Raw genomic sequence first — 27,550 nt, forward strand, 5'->3', positions numbered from 1 at the left:
TTGTTATCCTGTGCTTTAAATGTGTTTTTTGTTATCCACGAAAGTAAGGCGTCATTTTTAATGGTGAATAAGTTTGCAAAGTATGGACGCTTAAGGTCTGAGAATGCTTCCGTGTTCAGAGATTTTTTTTGCTGCGCAGAAAAAAAATTCCCTATATTGTATAAGGTAGCATGTTATTTTGTGATTGCACACAGATATCGAGACATCATAATTCTGTGCGCAGAGAAACAACAGGCCTGTGTAGGTGGAATAGAAGAGAAGGTGCTCAGTATCTGGGGAAAAAGGTTAGGGGGGAACATTTCATATAGAAGTAAAAATTTTCGTTTTCCCGCGAGCATCTCGGTGCTTTATGGACACCACAGCCTAGACCTAGGAATGAGATCTCTGGGGGGCCTTCTGTATGAAGAATGTATAAAGAGTTAAAATAAATAAATAAATACATATATATATATATATGTGCTAGAGCCCTGCTGTGCTTACACATGTGTGTGTGTGGAGAGAGGGATCACGGCGTTCATTTAAACCATCAAAGATGGATGTGTGCTTGATTTCGCACACAGGAGATATTTACTGACAACTCAGATGACATGTGATTCAATGATTTTTGCATCATGATTATTTCAGTTTGTCCGAGTTCTTGTACGGGTGCTATTCTTCTTGTGATGGTTACAATCAAAGATCTTGATTCGTGAATATGCCTCCAATAGGCTCACAGGGTTCCAATCTCGTACATCATAATCTCTCGGCACAAACCCCCCCCCCCCCTCTTTCCCTGGCATACGCATATGGGGTTTTAAAAATTTATTACAGAAAGAGGAAGTCGAAATTTAAAAAAGAATACTGTAAAAATTTTAAGATAAATTTGATAATGCCTAACTTAATGGCAGGGCATATGTTAACCATATATGCTAAGCCCATGGCCCATGGACAAATGTGGCCCTCGGAGTCATCTGATGTGGCCAGGGCCGTCTTAAGAGTATCATGGGCCCCCGGGCCAATTGATTTTTCAGAGGTCCTACCAAACAAATTCTCGAAAATTTCCACCAGATCTTATTTTTGTGAGGCCCCTCTTCGCTTGAGGCCCCCGGGCCGTGCCCGGGTGGGCCCATGCCTTAAGACGGCACTGGATGTGGCCCGTCACCTGAATGAAAAAAATGTGAATTTTTCTTAAATATTATCATTTTGGTGATTATTTTTTCAGTTTCTCTCCCGAAGGAAAAAACAGATTTCTTTTTCAGCTTAACGAAGATCTTTTGGCCGAAACTAGAACAAGATACGAAGATATGATACAGAGGCAACAAAAAAGTTGAATATCAGGTTTCTTTTTCAACTCGTTGGCCCTGAAAGACCTTCTTGAAGCCCTATCGGACCTAATAAACAATAGGAATTATCTAATATAAACGATAATAACGGTAAAAAATGAACACATTTAAGGTATATATTATAATTGCAACTGAAAAACGAGCAGATAACGTGTAAGTACATTGATCCAAATTATCAGTCGTTCCAAGTGATATCTGATTGAATATGGAACAAATAAAAAACACTCATTTCATCGGAATTTCGACGCCTTTGTCATTCGAAGGTTCGACGCCTTCATTACTCTCTGGTAATTCCTATAATGTTGCTCAGGTGGACCCGGTTATGTTAAGGTCAACTTCGACAATGGCGACAGTCGAGGGAGATTATATCTCGCGTAATACAACGATTTCTGTAAATTACCATTAATTATTTCTTTGAACTCAATCAAATTATCGATTATTTTCATATTATAACTGATCTTGGAAACTTAGTTCTTGTCTAATTAACATATAATGCATTCGAGAATGATTTCTTGTAATACCGTTCCTCCTGGAGACTATTGGAACCAGTTTATGGTATTTATTTTCTGATTAATGTCTGATTTATTTGAAAGTAAACGAGATAGAAATCAATAAATAAATTATAAGTCTTATTTGAAGCGTGGTAATTAAAATTAATTGACTACATGTTTCGTCTAAATTATGATGAGAGTCATAAGATTTGTCTGAATTGAGTAAAACTAACTTCCAAGGGTGTTAAAGGCACGCGTGCCTTATATCAAGTCATAAGATTCCCTACACTCACATGAAATATACAGTTGCAGGTTCGATAACAATTGATTCTATGTATTACAGCCAGCAGTAAACTTCACGGAGAAGTATAAAATTTCCTCTAACGGGATAAGCAAATCCGCGGAAGACGACATTTGAGGAGTTTATTTTCAAAAGGACCCTCATTTCCATTTTTTAGCTAAATTTGCAGTAATTTTTCTCCGAAATGGACAGCTTTTCAAAACTAGAAAATAGCCTGCTATATAGGACTGAGTGAGTAGTGTCAGTCTACTGACGGGTGCTACATTGGTTTGAGCCACAGAGTAAGAATATCTTTATCTATTATTATATCTTTAGTCTATGGTCTGAGCAGGGAGCATGGACCATAGGGAAATGTAAAATGCAATAAAATAGCCCCAATTTTTCACCTGGGGGTCAAAAATTGAATTATTATTCTTATAATTTCGTAAATTTCTCTCCCCTAATCTCATTAAGATATGATTTGGTGATGGTCAAGGAAGGATGACCTTCCTTCCATTTGCACCAACTTGACCAAAACTTGTCTTAATTGATCTAGCCTATATAACTTCAGTAATATCGTTTCGGTATTAATGGTACAATATGCAGCATAAAAAATGAGCAACATGCAGTGTGAAACTATATATATATACCGGTGTAAATTTTATGTGCCAAACTATCGGTTTATATGCATTAATGTTTATGCAGAAATTAATTTCGCTGCAAACTTGAATATATAGTGGTCAATTTCATGGTAACCTTATGCGCATAGCATTTATACCGCTATGCAGCAAAAAAATAAAAAAATTTGTTCCATACCACATTTTATTCAATTTAATGCTGCAAATCGGCTCAAAACCAGCGACTATTTTTAGAATTATAAAATTTCTGTTTTTATACAGCAGAAGTCCTAAGACGTCTTTCGGTGCCCGAGTGGGCACAGTATCTTCATAGTGGAAGATGCTCGTCTTCCACTATGAAGGTTACCGTTAGGTCAGGGTACACGAATTCAAATCCGGCCAAAGAACATCTCAGAATCAAGTTCTTTACCTACCGACCCTGGGACGAACCACGATAGATAACGCCTTCATTTCCCAACTCCACTGGTTGGACATTGCCGTATGACCTGACCGGAGTTGGTGTGCGGTAAAGTAGCAGAGGGGTCCTAACTTAACGGGATTTCTCGTACTTATTACAGCATTGTACAAGTATGAAAGTACAGAGTCAGTAAGTCAGGAAATTTTTCTATCTCTTTTTCTTTCAAATTATTTTTCCCATTTATGCCGGTTCACAAAAATTCACATAATTTCAGCGATCTACAATTAGAAAAAGGTTGAAGAACGATGAACTAAACTGTATATATAAGGCCCAGGTTTTGTGTAGTCAATAAGAAATTTCAGCCATTGCCTTGCAATTCGCCTCTATAATGCCGGATGAAATTTTTTTTCAAGATATCCCGGTTTTTACCGATGAATTTGCATTGTCCGTCTCGGATTTTTATTTGTCCCGGCTTCAGTCATATGTTCTTGCCACCATTCTCAGGCCTGTGCCTACCAAAGTCCGGTCCCGTACCGTAAATGAGTTATGATTATATTAGCGAGGTGAATTGTAACTTGGTGACATTTTCCGACGCCAACATCACAGAAAATTAAATTAGCGGTTTGGCAAATTTTAGGTAATTAATTGGCGACCATATTCATTATGAGTTTTAGTATTTCTTTTAAAACATCAATTAAAAATATATATATGTATATGGCTTTCTATATTTTTTATGCATATAAATCAATTTGTTTTTTACATTTTTTAAGTAATCAAGTCCATTGATTGTATATTTTGAAGGCGTGTAAAATGTTGATAGACGTCAATCTATTATTTAAGTTACATATATCATTATATCATAAGACAACCATAAATATTCTTATGGGCATTGTATAATATTTCATCATGTATATATATATTGTTTGTAATTGCATTTTCAATTGGGTTGCTGTATTTTTGAAATGTGTCTCATCCATATTTCTTATGGCATCTTTTTCTCAGCCACCTCGTTGGGCATTTTTCCTGTTGTGGCGTCGTATATGTAATATTTATCATTACCAAGCTAATATTATATGTTCACCGTTATGTATCTCATAGGGTCTTTTGATGGATTTCTTTTGTTCTTCGCTTTATGTTCTGTAATAATAAATAAATAAATGAAATGAAATACATTTCTAAGAAAAGTTATTTTATTTCCAATGAAATACTCCATACCATACAAAAATGCGGCTTTTACAAAACAAAAATGATATTTATCTGTCCTCATCGCTGAAATATTCTACAAAAATGTTTCAAATACTAATGATATAATAGAGAAAAAAATTGCTACACAGTTTATATACACACATGGTGACTCTGACCGAAAGAGAGGTTTTTGGAACAAAAATATAAGAACACGTGTATTTTTTCCCCATATAGATTGACATATAAACGGAAAATGATACAAAAATTTTAAACATCTGTGGTATTTAAAAAAAACGGAAATAAGGCTGGGATTGCACTATAAAAGTTTTAGAAAAGTTCTTTTGTAAGACTTGACAAATGCAACCAATAGGCGTATCGTTTGCATTCGAGAGAATGTAACTAATAGGCTTATTGATTGTTTTCTTTTTTCATGTTTTGTAAAAGATCTTTTATCAAACTTTTATATCGTAATGCCGGCCTAAATCAAAGTTCATTTCGTTCTTCCTGTAGGCTACTGACATAAATGAGTTGTATTTCAAAACACATAAAGGTTCTCTCTCTCTTAAGGATGAAATATTCGATAAAATACACTAATGAATAGAGCAGTTTTTTTTTCTAAACCTTGATGTTGACCTTCCTTCCACTTGTACCAACTTGACCAAAACTTGTCTTAATTGATCTAGCCTATATAACTTCAGTAATATCGTTTCGGTATTAATGGCTGTTGCCTTGAATCTTCCAGCAACGTCATGAGTAGAGACACGGCAAAAATCAATGCGATTATCTGCAAAAGAGCGAATAAAAGATGTATTCACCGGATGCCGAGACGCCATGTTATAACATGCTTACCATCGAGTTTGCAGACAATATATATATCTACCTTTTTGTTTTACATAGTATGACTTAAATAAATTTTGAATAAGATTCTCATTGGTAAAGGGACCGCCATGAGTATGCGTTCGGATTCGACATTAGTCCAACAACAGAGGATGGTACATCAGAAGATATTGCGTGAAACTGAATAAAATGAGCTACACAAACTATGTGTCGACGAGAAAGGTCTAACGCCGAGCACGACCTCTATGGTTCTTCCAGTTTATTGTTGGCATGAAAACGATGTTGCTTTTAAACCGACTTATCTTGTTTGGACACGGCTTTCTGAGATCGGTTGTTTGCAGAGGGAGAATATTTATGGTTTTGCCGCCTATGAGCATAATGAATTTTTCCGCCCTTCTTCCATTCTAGTCTAATTTTCTTGATTGCTCATTCCTCGAATTCACCGCCCTGTGCAATAACCCGCTCGGCCCCTACCTTTGTAAATACTGTCTTTAAGTCACTATTATGGTCACTCTCATGTTGCGTACAACTTTTGGTCACTCTCATGTTGCGTACAACTTTTGGTCACTCTCATGTTGCGTACAACTTTTGGTCACTCACATGCTTGCGTACTCTCTTAGTCATTCACATGCTTGCACACCGTTAATAACTCATAACAAACACACTCATAACAAACACACTCATAACAAACACACTCATAACCTTACTCACTATTTTGGTCACTCACATGCTTGCACACTGTTTTGGACACTCACATGCTTGCACACTATTTTGGTCACTCATATTATGGTGATGTTATTATATTATGTTTACTAATTAAATTTAAAATTTATCGTTAAGACCGGGGTTGGCCGTGATGAAGAGAATGGGCACAACCACCCAGGTTCTCTAACATGCTCGCGCACTGTTTTGGCCACTCATATACTTGCACACACACACACTCTGTCACTCTTTTTATGGCTCCCTATTCATGCGTTGATAATTGGTTCTTTTTTGTCATTTTGATGTTGGCCATGAAATGGCCCTCAAGGCAAAGTCCCCACGTTCAACTTGACTTCCATTACTTCTCTTAATTGTAGCAGTTGGGTATTTGAAAATAGCTACTGCCTATCTGTATAATTGAGGGTAAAAAAAAGACAAGGTATGACAAACTTCAATGGAAGATGGATTGAGAGAGAAATTTGATACCATGTCTGTTTCATGGCAAACATCAGAATGAAACAAAAAAAAAAACAATTTAATGCCACTGCCAATGCGGTGGGATCATAGCGTAATAATAGTAGTATATCTTCAGTCTATGGGTGGGATAAATCTGGTCGCATGACAAGCGACCAATTCTAGCAAGTCATATTCAATTAAGACAAGACAAGCTGGTCTTGAGGTTACAGCGTTTTTCCATGATTCAGTCGGTCGGAGCTGCCAATAATAGTTTTGGTTCTTTTGAGTTTGATTCTCAGTCAGTTCAATTTAATATCTCCTGATGATACTGTGACACATGCAAATTGTCGTGCTGTGACACATGCAAATTGTCGTGCTGTGACACATGCAAATTGTCGTGCTGTGACACATGCAAATTGTTTGGTGTGACGTGTACATCTGGCGCTGCAGTCCACCTGCATATAAACCGGAATCAACTTGGAGAGGCATGGATGCTATCTACCTCGTTCTTCTTCTAGCCACCACATCCACGCTAATCGTACTGATCATGTCGATCGCAATTCTTAATTTCATGTAATTAATTATAGACCCCAATACAATAGTTAATCGTTGAATGTTCAATTGTTAATAGCTTAATAAATAGTTGGTAACCCTTGAAGTTAGTACTTTCAATATGAGTCATACACCAGAATGCCAATCGCCAGTGTAGGATCATTTGATCCTTTTTTGTCGTTTTCTGTACACGACAGTCCCTCAGCACCGATGACTCTTATTCATTGAACTACGACCATGAAAACCTAATCGGTTTCTTAGATAAGTTTCATTTCCAAAATGTTGGAAAAGAATTGTAAAAATTTTGATAGAAGTTCCTTCAAGTATGGACTTGAAGCGCTATCTGAGAAGATTTTGTTCTTACCTGTATCAAAACTATTCCAAGTGAGAGTCCACCAATGAGGCCAGCTTTTTGCTCAAGATATCTTCTTATATTCTCGCCACAACCCTGAAATCGAAGATCGTCAATAAATTATTTTGTGGTAACAATAATGTGCAGAGAATTAATTTACCTGTATAAGAAACTTTCTTGATGCACTTGGATAGGGTGTCCCATAAATTCATAAATAGTTTAGAAATTCATAAAAATTGAGAAAAATAGGTACATTTGAATGCGGTTTTCGAAAACGTTATCCTCACAGAAACGAATTTTATTTTTGCACAGAAAAAAAAATTGTTAAAATTTTTGTAGACAAAGCCGCTACACGAAAGTCCGACAGAAGTGATTGGAGCTGAACCTTTCTTCAATCTGTTCTATGTCAGAAACATTCGTAAAGCTCCAGCCGGCGATTCTGTGGCTGAGGTAAAACAACTTCACCAATAATAAAATGTCACCATCACAATGAAAACGTTATGTATTACCAATAATAGGAAAATTCAGAAATGAGCTGTTAATCGTACACCGTGCATTTTAGGACCCGGATATGCAAATTTCCAGTAATTTGATTTCGTGCAGCGCCCTCTATCAACGAAGATTTGAATTTTTTTCCTGTATCGAAAAAATTCTCCCTCGTGAGAATACATTTTTCCTCAAACCGCAATCAAGTATATCGATTCCTCCAATTTTATGAATTTTTAAGCTATTTACGAATTTATGGGATACACTGTACACTGCTTTCCAAATATTAAATACGATATGCAAATTCGTGAAGTTCATAGGGTAAAACTAGGAAGAAGAGCGATTACAATATGTAATAATCAAATGATGTATCTGATTGCGATTCACTTACTTTTCAAAAGCAAGTACAACGTTGAATATATAACGTCTAATTATGCAACGTTGCAACATGTTGCATAATTAGAAATTCGGGATGTGTTGGGATTCCGAAGTATGTGTTTTTTTGGCTCGTTCAGATTTTGGTAATGTCGGTTAATGAGGGGAATAGCGATATTTATCCGAAATTCAATCGTTGTGGAAACAATCTCACTGAGCAACGTTAAAATTATATGAATAATTTTAAAAGAAAAATATGTTTCAGAATTATTATTATATCTTATAACCAATTTTTTGGAATAATTGGCAAAGCCAATGATGCCATCTGCGCCGTTTGTCACCGTTACGCCTTCCCGTACCGATCCAATAGGAAAATGTGAAATATTACTTTTCGAAAATTTCTGGATTCGGGGGTACATCAAATATTCCAGTTTCAAATAGGCCCTAGTGTAGAATATGGGGGAACAAAACCTTAAATGCTGACGAGAACGCCTCTTATCACCTTCAGGTATGTTTCCAATCACTAATATGACTGATTTTAATTTTTTTTAACCTTCAAAGTGGCATTCACGAGATATCTCGCCTCCTTGGAAGCATTTTTTTTCTAGCATCGAGAAGCCCAGGTATTTTGCAAAGTTGATTTCTCAATGGAACACTTTTCCCTATGCCACTATCTTTGCACCTGCTGAAAAATCGGAAGAAAGTCTACTCCATTAAAAAAATATATGGCATTTTTAGGAGAGTTTAGTGATTTCTGCTGTGCAGCTTAAAGGGTTAAATAACAATATGTAAGATACATTCAAACAAAATACTTCCTCAAAATGTTTTAACGTGGAGTTTTGAAATACTCGGTATAAAATATATCTATGCTTATCATGTTTATTTCACATATTCCAATATCATCACTCAAAAAATATGCAATAATGCAACGTATTACTGAAATATACGGTATTAGATATTTTCTAATGAAGTACTTAGAAAAAGCTCGTTGAATTTCGGTTTGTATATGCGTTATTCTCACATATTGGCATAAATTGTGTCTTCAGCAGTTTACATTAAATATATTTGGCATAGAACATTTTTTTCGTCACTTTCTATCAGCATTCTTACCTTTTATATGTCACAACCACATTTATAATTTTTTCATCAATAGATTTTTTTAAATTCGCTTGAACAAAATTTCATTTCTTGAGAAAATATCCTTCTCCTGACTGTCTTCAGCGCATTTTCCGAATTTCACAATAACTTTCTTAATCTCAAACAAAAATATGTCATTATTATTTTCAATAATATATGTATATTTTCATATTTCATCTTTTTTTCTAATTTTAAATATATTTTATTAATAGTTTATAGCCAAATAAAGACTTTCTCCATCTATTTATGGGATTTGGAAAATGCAGGTGGGACAAACTGGTGTTGTTGAACTTGAACCAATCTAATTTTGTATTGGTAAACAATAATGTGGCCTTATCATGAAATTTCTTTCAAATCAATTACAAATGGAAAAATTACTCCTCAAATTGGATTTATTCAGAAAAAGAAAGAGGCGAGTGTGTTTTTATTGAATGCATGTTCTCCTGGTATTTTTTTCTCATAAATATGCAATTGAAAATTATTTTCACTTTACCACATGTTTTAGTTATTATACAAGGTGTCCTGTAAGTGAGTGCTGATACTGCCTTTAATTCATCAACCGTCCGTCGTAGAGGTATGATTCCAGTTCTAAAGAGTGAGTACCAGTTTCCAGAGTGAGAATACAGTATGTCACAAAATAAAAAAATATAAGTTTTTATATGGTCCCATTGTTCTCCAACTTCCAGTTAGAAAGTTGTTACCTTGTCTTTTCTGAGTCAAAGAGAAAACCCCCATTATTCTAACTGCAATATTCACTGAGATATATTGATTCAAACATCGGAGAAAAGTTATGAAAAAGAACAGCAAAAACTAACGGACACAACGCTCGTTTCTCTCATTTATGCTGTCCTTTCCCAACTTTTCTCTGATTTTGAATTCGAATATCTCAGCGAATATTGCATTTAGAAACTTGGATTTTTTTGTTGGCCTCAAGAGAGACAGAGCAATCTGAATTTCTAATTGGAAGTTAGAGGACAAGGGAACCGTATAAAAATTCGCATCTTTTCATTTTGCGACACATTGTATTTTCACTCTTAAAACTGATACAGGGCAATTTTTGAACGCATTTTGAGAATTTTTTAAATGGAAAACATACCTTTACGACAAACGGTTGATGAGATAACAGATACATTAGCACTTACAAAACACCCTGTATAGTTCTGCTACATCCATTATTTCTGAAAAGCACGTGTTTTTAACATGCTTAATTTTTTATCACTCAGTGTTGCAAAACATATAAACATGTCTTTCTCTTGGCATTAAGTAACCAGAACGAAGGTTCGAAGGGATGGGGGGGGGGGGGGGTATTAAAAATTAAAATGATCCACAGAGATTTCTTGGTTGCAACATCAAGCTGCAGAAATTTTTCATCTAAAGGCTTTCTTTGAGAGTGTCTCTCATGCTCTAAGACAAATTAGAAATCGGTTGCTCCCCATGAAATTGACAAATCTAACGTGAAACACAAATAAAAAAAATTAATAAATAAGTAAAAACGACAATACAATACAACCGTTCACAGTATCAGTGCTTGTGCAAATTGAAAATGATCTACCAAAATAGATGAAATATGTTACGAGTGTCATGCATAAATATCAAGTTAGTGCTGAAGTAAGTAAAATGCCCAGTCGGATTTGCCCATCTCTTACGGCCGTATTCACCGACATAGTTTAAACTACAATCGCAGGTTGAAGGATTAAAGATCGACACGGATTGGTGATTTTCATCCTGAATTTAACCAATCCGTTTCGATCTTCACTTACGATTGTAGTTTAAACTGTAACGGTGAATACCACAGTTAACGTTGTTAAACTTGAATCAACAAATTATTTTTTGAACATGAATTTTGAGCAAACTCCGCTGCTTACAGCGGGTAAAGAAGTGTCCCTAAGAATATTTTTTTGCATTTTTTTATTTGGCATTTATATATTTTTCATAATTTGTTTTTTCATTTCTTGTCCAATTTCGTGAGAATGACCCATATATTGATGCCTTTAAAAATACGTTAATCATATATATTAAATTTTAAATTAGTTCTTGATAGTGTGTTCCTTGAGTATTTCCAGTCCTTGAATATTTCTATTTCCACTCTAAAAAAGTCGTAAAAAAAAAACATGGTCCCGACGAGAGAGAGAGAGAGAGAGAGAGTACTTACGTGAATGTAGATATTGTTCGTCCTTGGATTACTGCAAGACGGTGGTATATCATCCAAAAAGAAATCATCCTTGTCATATCCACCGCAGCATTCAAGCTGTAGAAAACGTTACATAGATGGATATATTTGATTAAAAAAAAGCATCTTGCTCATTTTCTTTAAGTTATGTAAATTATAGATATGTTTTATTAAAGAATAAAATTGACGTTGAGGAATATTATTTAAAATTGCATCGTCATCAAAACGACTTACATGAAGTTGAAGAAGTTCAACGAATCTCAAGGACTTGTCGTCGTTTTTACTCCTCTCTATTTGGTCTTTGATCGAATCCGTGAGAAATACCTGAAACTGGATATTGAATATTTTAATAAAGCGTTTTCCAACCCTACGGTAGATTTCATTCTAATCAATAAAGAAAATTATTAAGTTGAATGTTAATTCCGTAATTTCCGGTGGAAAGCACTATTACTTGTTCAAAACATCTATATCCGAAGCACGGAGCAATTTTGTTGATACGGTGTTTACAAATAAGTTTTATTCCAAGAATTTCTTTGCAACTAATTCAGAAATTTTTGGAAATAAAAAATTTTTATATTAATTATGCTGTAGCTGAGAGAACTCTTCCCTTCTTGGTACATGCTAAAAATTTTACAGAAATGTAATAAATACTCAGATATGTCATTCATGATTCAAGGGGTTGTGTAGTTACTAAAATAAAAAACAACTTTTACACAGTCCCTCTGTGCCCCAAACCAACAAAAAAAATGCCACGTTTCCAAGTTCGCTGTTCAGTATTTATTGCGATATTAGAATTCCTAAAGCGGAGGAAATTAAAAAAAAAAACCCCTCTAAATACGGAAAAACCGTTTCACCCGTATTTACCGCTGTTCCCCCTCCCCCCCCCCAAATCTCCCTCGTCCTTTTGAACTCGAATATCTCAATGAATATTGAACTGTGAACTTGGAAACGTGGGATTTTTTTAGCTGACATCAAGAGAGACAGGGCAACAACTTTCCAATTGGGTTTCGGGGCACACGGGGAATCTATAAAAAGTTTATTTTTTTTAAATTTTAATAACTATACAATCCCTTCAAACATGAATGGCATACCTGAGTACTACACGTTATTTAAAAACATTTTTCTATGGAAGTATACCTCTGGGATCAATGGGTCACCAGTAAAATACCATACACCCTATTTGCTATGCACCCTGCATATCATTGTCATTAATGAATATAATTTGTCATTATTTGAAATAATGACTGCAATTAGTCAGATTTGACCCCAGAAAACACGAACTTGATGTCATGTACAGTGGCGTATTAACAGGTAGGATAAGGGGTCAATTTTAACAAGGGCCCTAAATTATTTAACAAAAACATTTTATGATAATTCTATAACCATACTCCATTTTCAGCCTAAATTATTTCTTTCATTAAAAGGTGTATTTCAGTATTTATGTGGCATTTCTAAAGGTACATGCCTTTTTCTTGGATGCCGACATTTCTCTCCTAAAATGTATGAAAACAGAAGAGGGAGGGCGATAAAGTGTTTGGGCCCCACAAATTTCAGATATGTTGAAAAACGCGTATTTAATAAGAATGTCATTTAAAAGTTTACTCATATCGTTCCCGTAATCAAACTGATGTCTTTTCAATCAAGGTATATTACAAAATTTATAAATCTCTTTTATACAGGGTGTCCTGTAAATTCTAATGCGGCCTTTATCTCTTCAACCGTTTGCCCTAGAACAGGCATCTTCAACCCGTTGCTCGCGAGTAAAGAATCCAGAGTGCTTGTGTTCGATTTCATGCTCGCGAGCACTTGGTTAACGTTACAATTAAACACTTTGCACAAATTGCATTCGAGGATTCAAATCAGCCTGATTACATGCATTCGTATGTCTAACTTGCTGTAAGGGTGCTCTACTTTTGATGATTGGTATAGGCAGTGCTCGCGACTAGAAAAAGGCTGAAGACCTCTGCCCTAGAGGTATGGTTCTAACTTAAAAAATTCTCAGAATATGTTCAGTAATCACTCTGTATCAGCTTTGAGACAAAAAATGCAGTGTATCACAAAACAAAAAAAAACCAAAATTTTTATATGGTCTCCTGTCCTCTAACTTGCAATTAGAAATTTTTTGGCCCTCAGAAAAGACAGGGCAAAAACTTTCTAATTGTAATATTCGCTGAGATATTTGGATTGAAAAATCGGAGAAAAGTTGGGAAAGAACTGCAGAAATGAGGGAAAGAGGCGCTGTCCGTTAGTTTTTACTGTTCTTTCTCAAATTTCTTCCCCTTCTGAATGCAAATATCTCATCGAATATTGCATTTAGAAACGTGAAACATTTTTGTTGCCATCAAGAGAGACAGAGCGATAACTTTTTAGTTGGAAGTTAGACCAGAGGGGGGACCGCATAAAAATTTATTTCCATTTTAGTTTACGACACACTGTATTTTCATTCTCAAAACTGGTACAGGGTGATTTCTGACCGCATTTTGAGCATGTTTCAAAGTGAAACCACACCTCTACGATGAACGGTTGATCAGATAAAGGCCACATTAGACACTTACACGACACCCTGTATATCCATCGTAATATGACAAAGTTATTAAAAATCCCATATTATGAATAAATTTATCACTATTTCAAATAAACGTCATAGGCTGATCTCTCTCTTTACAATCAATATATAATGGAACATTAATTGGAAATATTTATCTTTCTTGTTCCGACGTAATATCGAGCATAATGAATATTTATGGTGTGAATTATGTGGGTGTAATTCCTCACTCGCCTTGAATTATATGCATTGTATAACTGTGCAAAAACTCCATTTATGTTACAGAGTCCATTAAGTCTTTCGTGATGTAACAATTGAGAACGTGTTCATACGGTTGATGCACGACCCGCCTCTGCATATTTCTGTACACAATAATAACTCCGATACGTTAGAAAATGATAATATCAGCCTTGAACAAATCGAAACATGTTGTCTGGCATAAACGTGGGCGTTTTATTTTAAGCTTGGAGCCGGAAGTTCGAAGTGAAGTAGATAGACTGTTTTCATAAATTATTTTTTCAGCATAATAATGATTTTAATCTATAACAAGTATCGCTTAGTGGTCATATCTTTAAATCAACATTAATGATCACTTGAGTGTATTAAGTATGCAGAAATCTGCGAGAATTACCTTCTCTCCATCGCCATGTTTCCAAACAAGTCCAGCTACGGCGAGTTCAAAGATCAGTATCATTCCCATTGCGGCACAGTACTGTCAATATAAATGATAGTTCATAAATATACATCTGTCGGATCATAATAAGCAAAAAATATCATAGACCACTGATTGATTTTCAAATTTTTGTGACCGCGGAATGCTTTCACCGCTAAAGCCGGGTTTTTCTAGGAGGAGGTTTTTTGTGTCGCGTGCAACGTGAATCGCCCAGAACGGCACGCCGTCCACTCACCACTAAGAAAAGCAGTATGACTGTTCTCCTACCGAGCGCAATACGCCTCGCGACAGCGCTTCACGTCGAGCGTGATTGACGGACTGCTTCTGGAGGAGTCAAATGCGTCGTGCGCCGCGCATTTCGCGGATCTTCTCTTCTTGTTGTGTTTTCTTTCCCTTCTTTTCTGTCGCCCTCTTTTATTGTACAAAAATGCGTGGATGTGAAGACGACAAAACAAATTATGCACCATGCTATGAAAACCCAAACGCGTAGCGTCATAAAGCTACACATTACTGCTGACATGAAATAACCCCATTCGGTTCACGCGGCGCAGAAGAACCCGCTCCTAGAAAAGTAAGGCTTTTGTAAAACATGAGACCGAACACTAATAGCCACGATTCACTGTCGTTACATACAACCTTGTGATAACCCACCCACCCCCACCCCCCAAGGGCAAGGCTGACAGGGGACTAGCTCTGGGTCCGGGAAAATTGTTATCATTTTATGGGGTTTTTTTCTCAGTATAAATTGACTATACAGGGGGCTTAAGAGAGCGGGGTTCCATGTTGATAGCTGATCGCGGATGTAAGGAAATTAAGCAATTGTAGCGAAATGCTTATTCAATGAAAATTTTTTGAGCTTTCAAATGTTGTTATTTAATTACACAAGTGTAAGATGGAATTTAAATTTCAATAATTTGAATTCAAATTAAGAAATTAAGAACATCGTGGAAACTCACATGCTTCGTGTAACACTGTTATTCCATTACAAGAAAAAATAAGAATGTAGTGAGAGTACACCATGTGTTACTAATCCAGGGTTCTATGTTATAAGTGTATTATATTCATTATTTAGTCGTATATTTGTCTACTAATATTACATTTCTAAAATTCTATTTATTGACGAAAATTATATGATATACGTATATCAATCGAGTAATATTAAACTATTAATTACAAATATTATTGCCCCCCCCTTTCCCAGCGTGAACTAGCAGGGCTTCAGTCCGGTGGCCCGAGAAAAATCTCAGCATTTTTGTTGTTTTTTCCGCATTACGAATTCACTACGTTGTGTCACTACTACCCCCCCCCCCCAAAGATCTTAGCCTAACGGCCCGAATCCGGGATGTAGGGTCATGCTATCCAGTGTCCCCGCACTTCCCAGAATCCGCTTCTTGTCAGGTCACCCACCCACGGCCAGAATATTCCAAAGACCTCTCTATAGTAAATTTGTAGTAAAAATTAATAATCAGATTGACATCCCAGAGTGCAAGAGCTAGAGTCATCTCAGCCTATTTCATATGCGGACTATGGCACTAATTGTCTAACAGTTACCGTAACTATTATGCATCGATAACAATTATTTTATCCATATAATTGTTCGTAAATAATAATTATTCACACATTAGAAGCAATAGATTGCGATCCGATAATATATATTTTTTCCAAAAACGCAATGAATTAAATTAACCAATTATTTTTCTCAAGTTCAAGAAAATAAAATTCATTAATAAAAAAATTGGTAATTTTTTAAAGTAAATTTCCGAATAGTTCCTATATTGGTAAGAGGCGTATAAATTGCTCGGTTTTTTAATGATAGAATTCATTTTACTTTTACGAGTTCCTATGAAATGCATTTCGCGTGAGGGCTGATTTTGTGCTGCCATCTGTTAGACATAATAGCAAAGTTCTCGAAAATGTCAAATTCACTTGGTTAGTCCAAAAAAATAAATTACTTTTTATGCTTGCGTTTTACATAAACATGGTCTTTTTAACCCTTGACTTAAGGATGACGTGGGGGGGGGGGGGTCTCGAGTGCTTAGGGAGTCCCGTGATAATAAAATCCAGATGCGTGATAAAGCTTTTCGAGAGCAAGTATCTGGATAATTAGGTAGGCTTTTCATCTAGGTAGGGGCCCCCAAAACATCAATTTGCCTGTGTCCTATGGTGCTCTTAAGACTGTCCTGTCCATAAAATCATGCTTAAAAATTGAAGTTTTCAACTTTTCTGTGCATAGGAGCACATGAGGGGAGTAACTAGACTGGGGCAACCGGGGCCCAAAACCGAATGGGGTTCCTCACAAAAAAAAATACACTTATTTACACATAATATTTCCTTTTTAAGGGGGCTCCTCAATAAAATGTCTGCTCTGGGGCCCCGAGAAGGTACGCTACGACACTGAACACATGTGTACTTTAGCAAAGGCGACGATATCAAAATAACAAAAAAAAAAATTATTTTTAAAACTGTTTCTCCATTATCGGTAACGTTTGGGTCGTTCCTGATCTCCAAAAGGGGAGGAAAAACATGCCCCAGCCACAGATCACTGAATTTTGAATGCATTTGAAATTATCAACTAATTAATACGCTACGTAAATATATTTAAAAAAAAATTAAAATCGTTTAATCATCACATTGGTGATGTCCTTACGAAAAATAATGCGCAAGGGCTGTTCATAGCCGCTCCACAGCATCCCATAAATGCGATCAGAAGAATTATAGCACCAGCGACGATGGATATGTAGCATGCTTGGTAGTACTGGGTGATGTTCAGCGATTCGTGGTATTCGTAGAAATCGCTATCCGACCTCACCCACACTCCGATTCCAAGAAGGATGCCGCCCAAGAGCTGAAATAACAAAAGATTAGACCGGAAACTATTGTGTCGTATTCATGACATTAATTCATAAAACATTCTTGATGAAGGCATGCAGAAATGCAATTCGGAAAAGAAAAAAAAAACATTAAACACATTCTCTTTACTCGCTATGATCATTCTTTACAGAAGACAGCCGAATCCCGTTTTAAGGAATACCGTTATAGCGAAAAAATCTCGTTTTAACAGACATTTTTCTAATCCCCCAGATAAGTTTACATAAATACAAATACAAATGCCTGGAATTCTTTTTGTAACGAAATTTCGTTATAATGAAGTGATTTATATTCGGTCTCTTGGAGTTTGTTATAACGGGATTCTACTGTACTTTCATATATTTTTCTTAACAGATTTCTAGAAAAAGAATGAATGAATAACAAGTCATAGAAAAAAAAAAAGTAAATTTATTCAATATTTTTCCTAAAAATTTATATCATAATAAGGCATATTTTTCCACGCTTTTCCAAAAAGAAAATTCTTTAATTAAATTACACAGTATTTACTCTAGATGCTGAGAATGAATTTTCTTCGCGGTGCAAAATGTCCAACTTATAAAGGTAAACATGTGGGATTGTGATTAATTATTCAATTCTGATAATTCATTTAAGATTTAATTATTAGAAATTAATACGAACTCTAATATTAATGAAATAAATCAAACTTTTTTTTTTAATCAATATTATAATAACATCGATTTTTTTACTCGATCTTTTTCCTTAAAAATTGGAAATCGCGAAAATTTTTCAGGAAAATAAGACGTAACGTTTTGGTATAATTAACGAATGAGCTTGATGATTAGCATATTTATCTCATTTAATTAAATAATATTTTTTTGTATGATCGGGTTTCATTTTTTCTTTTAGATTCAATTGCTTTTCTTATTGTTCCAAAGCTGAAAGTTCTTGGTCTTGTATGAGAACTCATAACGAACACTTTTTGTAGAAATTTTTAAAAGGCAAAATTTTTTTAATCAATTTTCTTCATCAAAGAAATCAGAGTCAATGAATTATTTTTATAATACTTTTTTTTATAGAATTCTTCAACATTCTTACAATGGAATTAGTCCTTATCCATGACCCGTAAATATGAGATGTATTTTCCGTATATTTTTGGTTATTCCGACTTTTTCTTGCAGAACCATCGCGTTTTCACCCTTTATTTCAATAAAGTTCACTTCGATTTTAATTTTCACTGAAATCATGAATAAAGATAACTTCTATAACTTATAAATTATATTATGGTAATCACGCTATAAATATTCGTCTTCCATACTCATCATGTTCAACGTTCCCTCCGGTAATTTATTTTAATTCACTGTGAATTGCAGTAGCCCATTTTCCGCAATTTTCATTTTTTAGTGATTTTAGCATTAATTGAAAAATGGTTTTTTTTTTGGGCATAAGTAACATGTCCACCAGGTGTCACTGTATATGTATCTGTTTTGTGGGCTTTGTAAGTAAATTGAGCATAAGATCTTTTTGTGACATTGAAAACCGTCCCCTGAAATGTGCTTTTTCTGTCATACAACGCTTATTCGGCGGTCACCGCAGACGAACACTTTTTTGCGGAATGCCGAGCGGCCGTCTTAGAGGAGTTTCACTGTTTTTATAAAATTCTTGATTATAAATTTAGTTTGGATTAAATTCAATTCAAGTAGAAAAGGTCTCAGTCTTGGATTCTTTGGTCTTACATAATATCAAACCAATGGATGGGTTATCTGTTGGGTGTTTTATTTGATCATCAAGGGGGCTAGGAGAAGAAAATATTATCCGGAGGGGGTCATGGTCTTAAACCGGTTAAGAATTACTGATCTATATCAGGATGAATATTTTGTGTGAAAATTCTTTACAAGTACCTTCCTTTTGTGAAGTTATAGCAAACGGTGTTTTGGGAATTCAAGGATTTTTTTAAAACATAAATCTGAATGTTTGTAATATTGATGTATCATAATAGACATTCTAAACATTGACAAACTTCGTTTTCTTTGCCTACAAAATTCCCAAACAACCAAATAGTCATGACACCGAAAAGTTAATTAGCCAGAAACATATAGGATTTTTTGGGGAAGCTACAATTATTCAACATGGTAATACGAGACTCCTTACGGTACTCTCTCGGACCAGATGTGTGATTTTCATTCCTTGTTGGCCCTCTGAATGACCATTATGAAGGTTACATTTAGATTTGAAAATAATTTTGTTTCCGTGTAGTTCGGCTGTACCACTCCACAGATTTCCACATTTCTGGAATGTAAAAGCTCGTAGCGAGATGGGAATAAAATTTCTGGATGACCAGAAGATACTTGGAAGAATAGCATTGATATAGTCAGTTTATCCCGCATAGTCATCGAGAACTAAAATGATTTCGGATGATCCCTGGGTCCTCTTACTGAGATTTTAGTACAAATGGACAGTAAATATACATGTAATTAACCCTTTGATTGGAAAGCGCTGAAATATCCAGAGGAAAATTTTTTTGAGGGATTATATGTTAAGTAAATGAATGTACCCCGAATGCTATTACATGGCAAAAAAAAAATTGTTAATATTAAAAGAAATATACGGGATGTTGCACTTCAGTTATTCATACGATTTACATAGATTTTATTAGCATAAAAATGCCATTTATTATTTGCCGACTTACTTTTCTATCACTGTTGAAGAGAATGTACAGCAATAAGTCTCCACCACACACGGAATTTCCCTCCAAAATGCCAGGGTCAAAATTCATTCTCGCTTGGTTTATTAAGAAATAGGAAGAATGTATACCTTTAGCCATTCTGCTGGTAATTATAGAAGCTTCATGAACAGCTCACAAGTGAAAATCGAATGTCGAGGAGTTGCTTAGAAGCATCAATGCAGAAACGAGCTCAAATATACGCCTTTACGCGAAAAATATAAAAAAATCTCATGTTTTGCTTGAGAGCAGTTAATATTATTATTATTCCCAGATATAAAAGAAAGTTGCGAAACACGAAATACAATTAATTTGTAGGAGAAAAAAAGAAATTCTTTTAATATTTTGTGCTGAAAAATGAATAAAAAACAGTAAGCCGTTACAAAATTTCGGCATTCAACGTTTCCGGTAATTAATTCTCATTCTTTACAAAATGGAATACAATATTATCTTCTTTTGTTATTGACTCTTACATGAATTATCTTTCTCCTGAGATTTATTTCATTTAATTAGTTCTTTTTCGGATAATTTACCCTTTAGAAAACAAATTATCTCGGATATTTCCTTTTTTTTTTACATTTTGGAAATGATTCAAATTATTTCTAAGGGGAAAAAGCTTCGTTACGTTGAAAAATGAATTTCTTTAAATTGGCTTTCGTGAAATTTACATTTTTCCCCCTGAAAACTTGTTTACGTTAAAAAATACACCCAGTAGTATTTTAGATATTAAGAATTCTACTTTTTCTAATTAACAAAATTAACTTTCACACACACATAGAGAGAGAGAAAATAAATTATCAAAATTTAATTAAAATTTCGAATTCAAATTATCTTGGTGTGTTTTTTCTAACTTCTCATGGAGAATTCCAATTCGAATCTAATTCGTATCTGCGTATGTATTGCACATATATATTGAAAGCCTTATTGAAATTTTCGTTTTAAATAATTCAGATTTTGAGAGATAAATTCAACTTTCCCCATTTGTGGGTAATTTTCTACCATATTGATAGGTGGGATCGACAAAAACCGTGTAAATTGAATTCGCGTCAGTTGAGGTACAGTTTTGCATATAAATAATCAGCCCCGCGCTTAATCAGATATCGACGATTCCAGCATACAATATACGATTAAGCATGGAACAATTCAATTGGCATTTTACAATGTTAGTACAGTTTGTATATTGAGAACTGATGGAAAGGATAAATATTCAATAAAACGTCTGGAATAAATCAGGCATCAAAAATGAAATGAAAAATGTATTTGATTACAGTGATCACAATACCCTCAAGTTTTACTTTTCATAAGGAATGTTAGCGTCCTCTATTGACTTAAGAGAAATAAAATAATTAAGGTGTACGCATTCAAGACAACACTTGGATGCCAGTACCTACTCTCAAATATATGAACTTTTTTTTAAAATCTCATTTTTTAGTAACGTATTTCCATTAATTCCAAATGTTTTCATTAAATAAAACCATTATGTGGTTGACGTGTGAAGCGTAATATTCGATTAAGCGGGTAAACGTAGTTGAAATTATCATATTAATCGGGCAACTTGAGCATTGTCTACATGGGGAAATTTTGGAGCCGAATGAATTTATCCGTTTAAGCGTAGGGTATGCGTTTTCCGTTATTCAATGATCGGGCCGTCTGCACATAATCCTTTCTCTCAAAACGAGCGCAACTAAGGTCTATCGCCATGGGCAATTTACTATCAAGTGAGTTGTGCCGGAAGTTTAAGGGTTTGTACCTAGTGTTGTTACTGATTTTTCAATGCTGCCATCTACATTTCAGAAATTGAGTGAGTCAAATGTAATGATTGAATCTTTTTTTCACCGTTTGTAGGCCTGTTGCTCTCTGTGGCGAGATTTTTAAACGGGGAGATCGGCTCGCATTCGCACCTCGAAGTTGAGAACCACAGAAAATAAACTTCAGTCTACCACCATGAGGTGCAGGTGAGGTTTGAATCCAGGACCTCGCGATGCGAGTCCGTTATTATGACCACTCGACCACCACAGCGGCCATATAAATACTACATTTATTCATTGGGATGAAACTTTTGGAAGGACGCTGTTTTTTTTTACTACGACGGTAATGTATGGTACTCTTGGCTATGGCTTCATATAAATCTAAATTGCGCTGTGACTGCCTTCTGCACCGGTAAAAAAGGCTGTATTCTTCTAAGATCTGAGAAAATGAAAATCATGTGTTTAACGCTTTAAATGTTTTGGTAACACCTAGCCGCATGGAAAGAAACGAGATGCTTGTATTTGAAGGCAAGAAAACATTTTCCATCCATAATTTGAAATTAATTGAGAGTTACAGGGGCCCGATATTCACTGTCATCAAAGAGCATCACATTAAAAAAATTATTTTTCAAACTGGTGGTGGACTTTAGAAAATTGTGACTTTATGAAATTGTGACTTTCATTCATTTCAAAATCCCGGCAAAGTTTTCATCTTAATGTACTGTAGCCTCTCGAAAATCAGTGCAGTTTCATTACATATCACGTTCTGATCGAATAAAAACAATTCTTTACTTATCATGCAATAATCTCTAGTATCTCGGCAGTAATCCAATGGTTATGATTGAAATTTCAGAAATGTTCATTATTCCACAGAGAATCACGTAACTCCGAAATCTAATAATTCACTAGCGTAAGTCGGGTATTGCTGTATATATTTCAGGCAATTTAAAATAAATTATGGGGAAAAAGCTGATTTAAATACAGCAAATGTATAACACGTAAATACGAACTCCTGAAAAAATCACTATTTCCCATAGGGTATTTTCCTACTCGTAGAGGTTCATCTTGAAGCCATATCCGCCATCTTGAATAAGGAGTCTTAGAAATAAAAATACAGAAATAAATTTCAACACTTACCCAAAGAATTAGATTGAAAGTAAAAATCACGACTTTCATGCATGTTGTAGCCTCATCCATTTCGTTGTATATAACTAGCATATATGTAAATGTATCCTGTGTTAATCCCAATTAAAGACGTAGATTGCGTTCCCGTTTTTTCCACAAATTTTCACGAACCAACACCCAAATCTGAGTAGTTCTTCATTTCGTAAGCGTTACGTAGCCGATTTCAATCAAGGTGTGTATGTGTGTGCTTGTAGATTCTTTGTCTTTTCCTTTGCCCGAAGTCTTATCTCGGTTCCGACATGTCAAAGTCCAACAACGAGTAGAAGCGCCTTATACCTTATCTGAGGTGGAATAGGTGAGTTCGTCTTATATACACACACAGTAATGACTGATAATGGCTGAAAGATATTACAGAAAGAAATATCTTGCAAGAGAGAAATATAAATATTTTCTTCATGGGCTGAACTTGAATCATGAAGATGTTTGACTCATACAGTTTTTTCCAACGGATTGTGAAAGAGCATTTTTTCTTCTCTAAATTCACCAATGATCACGAAATATTAGATGATTTTGCTATTATAGTACAGACATTTTGTGACTACAAGAGTTAATTGAGTGGGATGTGTAGTTATAAAGTTTGATGTGAACATGGCTGATCATGAAATTCGTCTTTCACATAACAAATCGTTTCCCAAACTTTTCGTTATATCTCATCCCCCCTTTCGTGAAAAAAATTATTTCTCATCACCCCCAACTCAAGTTCACTCATAGGATCCTATACTAAAATTATAGCTTTTACCGCTTCTCTACACCATTTCATTGCCCACTTTGGGAAACACTAGTACGGTATAGCCATCTGTCTCGATGTACGTGATTTTTATAAGTACGTGATACGATAATATAAACTACACCGCTTTCTAAACATTAAGCCGAAATCCTGACAAGCAAAAAACCCCACCATCAAAATCCCGTCAAGAAAAAAACCTGACTATTTCTATACTGATTTCTGAAAATTGAGCATGAGATACGAATTCGTAAATAGCGAAGTTACTTGCAAAATTCATTGGGGGAGGGGTACATTTCTAGGAGGAAAAAGTGATAAGCAATATACTAACATCAAATACATATCTCATATTGTGATTCATTAAATTTTTAAGAGCAGTTTATGTTGGATTATCAATATTTGAATTATCCATAAGAGAATAATAGAATTCCGTACTTTGGCCGAATAAGCAATTATACAATTATTGATAGTAGTTTAAATTTGAAAATATATATAATAAAATAATAGCTTTTAGTAAAATCGTTCTAATTAGTCACATGCACATATTTACCGAATTTTCCAATGCCATGGTCAAACACAATTTTGGAGAGAAATTTCATAGAGGAAAAAAATAGGAATTATATACATAAGAAGACTTAAAAGCTATTATTTTTCCCTCTGAAGATCGATTCAAGTATAGTGATTGCCGATAAATACGTCGCGTCAAGAAAAATTATCGTATAAAAAAATTCCTTAGAATCGCCGCATCTTTTTAAGGAACTGTCCACGCGATTTCCATTTAAGAAACGAAAAATACCATCTCATTTAAATAAAACTTAATTTTATGCGCGTTTCAACACTTATCTTTTAAATTTTCATTGAGAGTTACATATTATTACTGATTAAACATTTACAGTGAAAAATTTACTGTTTTTCAACATTATTAAAAAGAATACATAAAGAAATGTTGATAAAGTTCATCAGAATCCCTCCAAGTCAACATTTCAAGAAAAAAGTCACAAATATTACGATATTATGTCATACACTGGAAATGTAAATTTTGTTAGGAGATTACACATGAAAGCATACTACACTTATGAGAATAGGAAATAGCTTTATTTGTGTCTAAAACCACAATTTTTTTGTTTAGTTTCAATATCACAATCAGCGGGTTCAAGCGTTTTACAATAAACATCAGCATTTGCATGTCATAAGTATTATCTACACATCACAGGAAAGATAAAATATATGCTCGCAAAACAACGCAAAATATTCATAAACGTTTAGCATTTATTTAAACTTTTTTTGAAAAAATACACAAGTATCATTATTGTTATTAATATTGTCAATGATACAATGACACGCCGGTGAGAATTTCAACTTCATACTGTATTTATTTCATTTGTGCGATTTCCTTCATCTTCTGTCTACATGATATACAAATAAGGTAGTTGTGAAAATATTTTCACACATTATGTTTTGTATCAGCACATATATTCTTTGATTTCATGCAATACATTTTCAATTAACTCCACGTGACTTCCGTTCATTAGAACGAAGATAAAACAATTTCGTTTCCACAAAATACTATACACAGCTTAGACACTTTCATATTTTTCATATTGCGTATTAATAGACAGTAAATTGCATAGTAGCGTGATATTTATACAGCGAAGGAATCGTCGATTACCATACATGCTTCCACAAAGTCCGCCATTGATAATTATTTTCAAAAACTTTTGGCAGAAATTGATATGTATGGAAATTTCAAGAAGGTTCAATAATTTTAATCGATCTATTCATGGAAATTCCAACGATCCACCAAGCAATATTCAAGAAAAAATTAGCCGATCAAGCCATATAATTCCTTTAATAAGATAACAAAATATCGGCTCTATCTAACCATTTTCTATAATGGCATATTACCTCAATGCTGCTGAAGATGTCATGGAAATTTAAAAAAAAACCAAACTTCAATAGATATTATAATCATGATGGGTGACCATATTTCATCGAGACGAATTAACAATTAATAAATTTATAAATAATTAAAAATGTTAAAAGATAAATTATATTTAAATCCTTGATTTCAGCTAAGATGATCAATTTCACAATTTATCTAGCGCATTCTTAAAATTACAATAAGAAAATAGTAATAAATATAAATATGAATTTGGTGATAATAATAATAAACAATTATCATGCAAATTATTTAATAAGAAATCCTCTAGTAAATGCAACACTTTTGTAGTGAAAGACACGCAACGTTTCAAAACATTTAAACTAGGGGTGTTTGAAAAAAAATGCTCCTTATCTGACAAGAAACTCAATTTTGAGAAAAGAGCATTTGAGTGGAACATATTAGCATATATAATGCCTCTACTAGTAGTTTACATTAAAATATTTTGAATACAGGTAGAACAAAAACGTGAAGAGATTTAGACGCAGAAAATTTAATAGTTTATGGAAATCGAAAAATTCGAAAATGTCTTTTTCTGGAAAGTTTGCATGCAACACCCCCGCCCCCTTAAATACTACTGCAAGAGATAAAGGGTTAAATACTAATCATTGTGAAATACTGTAGTTCATGAAGTTAAGATATTCTAAACTAATAAAAATCATAGAATCACTGAAAGAGGTATCATTCAAAAAAATCGTTATAAGTGGCTTGTTTGAAAATACAGGACAAAATGGGACATTTCAATACGAATTAAGACCGGAAATAAGTAAAAGGTTTGGACAAATTTCGTTAATTACAGGGTGTATGGTCACCATATCATGAGCATGACAAATAAAAAAAGAAATATAGAATGCAACCAATATAGAGAAATTAAGAAAATTTTAATTCAAATATTCAAACTCAAAGATTTTATAAATCTACAGTGCAACATATTCTTCATTATCAATTTATAATAAAAAAAAATGACTTCATTAACATTTTTTCTTCAATAATCGAAAAAAAAAGAAAACAAACTTCATACCGAAATTGATTCGATGGAATGAATTTTATAGACTAAGATTATATTTTTTTTATTCGAAATGATGTTTAGAAAAATATTTATCATTTACATAAACGTAAAAATGACCAATGAGATTCAATCGAGCTTTGAGATCCAATAACACAGAATAAAGGTTATAAATAAAATAATAATAATAATAAATTACGATTTCATATAAAATGTATCCGAAAATCAGATCTGTATGAAATTTTGCATTGGTCTGACATCAACACGTTATAAAACCATTCGATATACAGTACATTATAATAGAAAAAGAGTTCTTTTGTGTGTTGAACAAAACAACAATACAATTTATAAGTGTGTTTGTGTACGTGGCAGTGGCAACATTTCGGCAGTTTTTGTATTTTTCTCACAATGAATAATAATATGTGTGTGTATATATATATAAAGAGAGAGAAAACACACAGGTTTGCATCAACGGCTGTGATTTAATTAATAATTATTCTTCATCAATAGCAAACGAGAGTCCGGCTGATAGCTTTATGCAGGAGGAGGACTACGGTAGTCCCGATCAACCAGTAAGCGGGTTTTGACGATTGCGAGTTATTGCATAGGTCAGTGTCGCAAGTGCACCTTATCTTCTTCCATCCGATGGCTTTGCTTTCCTTACAAGCACCCGTTATGGCCTGTCCTTCCCGGACGCAGTTGCGTCTCCATTGTTCTAACATGTCTGAGAAGTAATTGGAAAGAAAAAGACGATAAAATTATAATTGCCTAGAAATTTATATAAATTGAAAATTATTCATAC

General features: G+C 34.3%; 2 protein-coding genes across 2 annotated transcripts in view; both read right to left on the minus strand.

Moving 5' to 3' along the window:
• Nucleotides 1-4,300: 4,300 nt before the first annotated feature.
• LOC149078897 (CD9 antigen-like) lies at nt 4,301-23,286 on the minus strand. The gene is made up of 7 exons (XM_089241084.1): nt 23,032-23,286; nt 17,246-17,443; nt 14,557-14,637; nt 11,615-11,710; nt 11,363-11,458; nt 7,225-7,308; nt 4,301-5,097 (listed from the first exon to the last, which is right to left on the minus strand). The coding sequence occupies exons 1-7, from the start codon at nt 23,110-23,112 to the stop codon at nt 5,008-5,010; spliced, it is 726 nt and encodes a 241-aa protein (XP_089097210.1). The 5' UTR covers nt 23,113-23,286; the 3' UTR covers nt 4,301-5,007.
• A 1,590-nt stretch (nt 23,287-24,876) lies between these two features.
• LOC149078898 (uncharacterized) overlaps nt 24,877-27,550 on the minus strand; it is a 47,734-nt gene continuing 45,060 nt past the window's right edge. The window contains exon 4 of the mRNA XM_089241085.1: nt 24,877-27,472. Within this exon, the coding sequence (XP_089097211.1) occupies nt 27,252-27,472 (221 nt within the window). The 3' untranslated portion in view covers nt 24,877-27,251. The remainder of the gene's footprint in view (nt 27,473-27,550) is intronic.

Source organism: Pholcus phalangioides, unplaced genomic scaffold, assembly GCF_987345545.1.
Source record: "Pholcus phalangioides strain wild (caught in Gottingen) unplaced genomic scaffold, Ppha-v1.0 ptg000013l_1, whole genome shotgun sequence".
In the NCBI taxonomy this organism is placed as follows: Eukaryota; Metazoa; Arthropoda; class Arachnida; order Araneae; family Pholcidae; genus Pholcus; species Pholcus phalangioides.

Coding starts and splice junctions, on each gene's coding strand:
- LOC149078897 (XM_089241084.1), bottom strand. CDS start 23,112: ATGCTAGTTATATACAACGAAATGGATGAGGCTACAACATGCATGAAA. Junction 11,711..14,556: donor AACATGGCGATGGAGAGAAG/GTAATTCTCGCA, acceptor TTCAATATCCAG/TTTCAGGTATTTCTCACGGA. Junction 11,459..11,614: donor TTGAACTTCTTCAACTTCAT/GTAAGTCGTTTT, acceptor CGTTTTCTACAG/CTTGAATGCTGCGGTGGATA.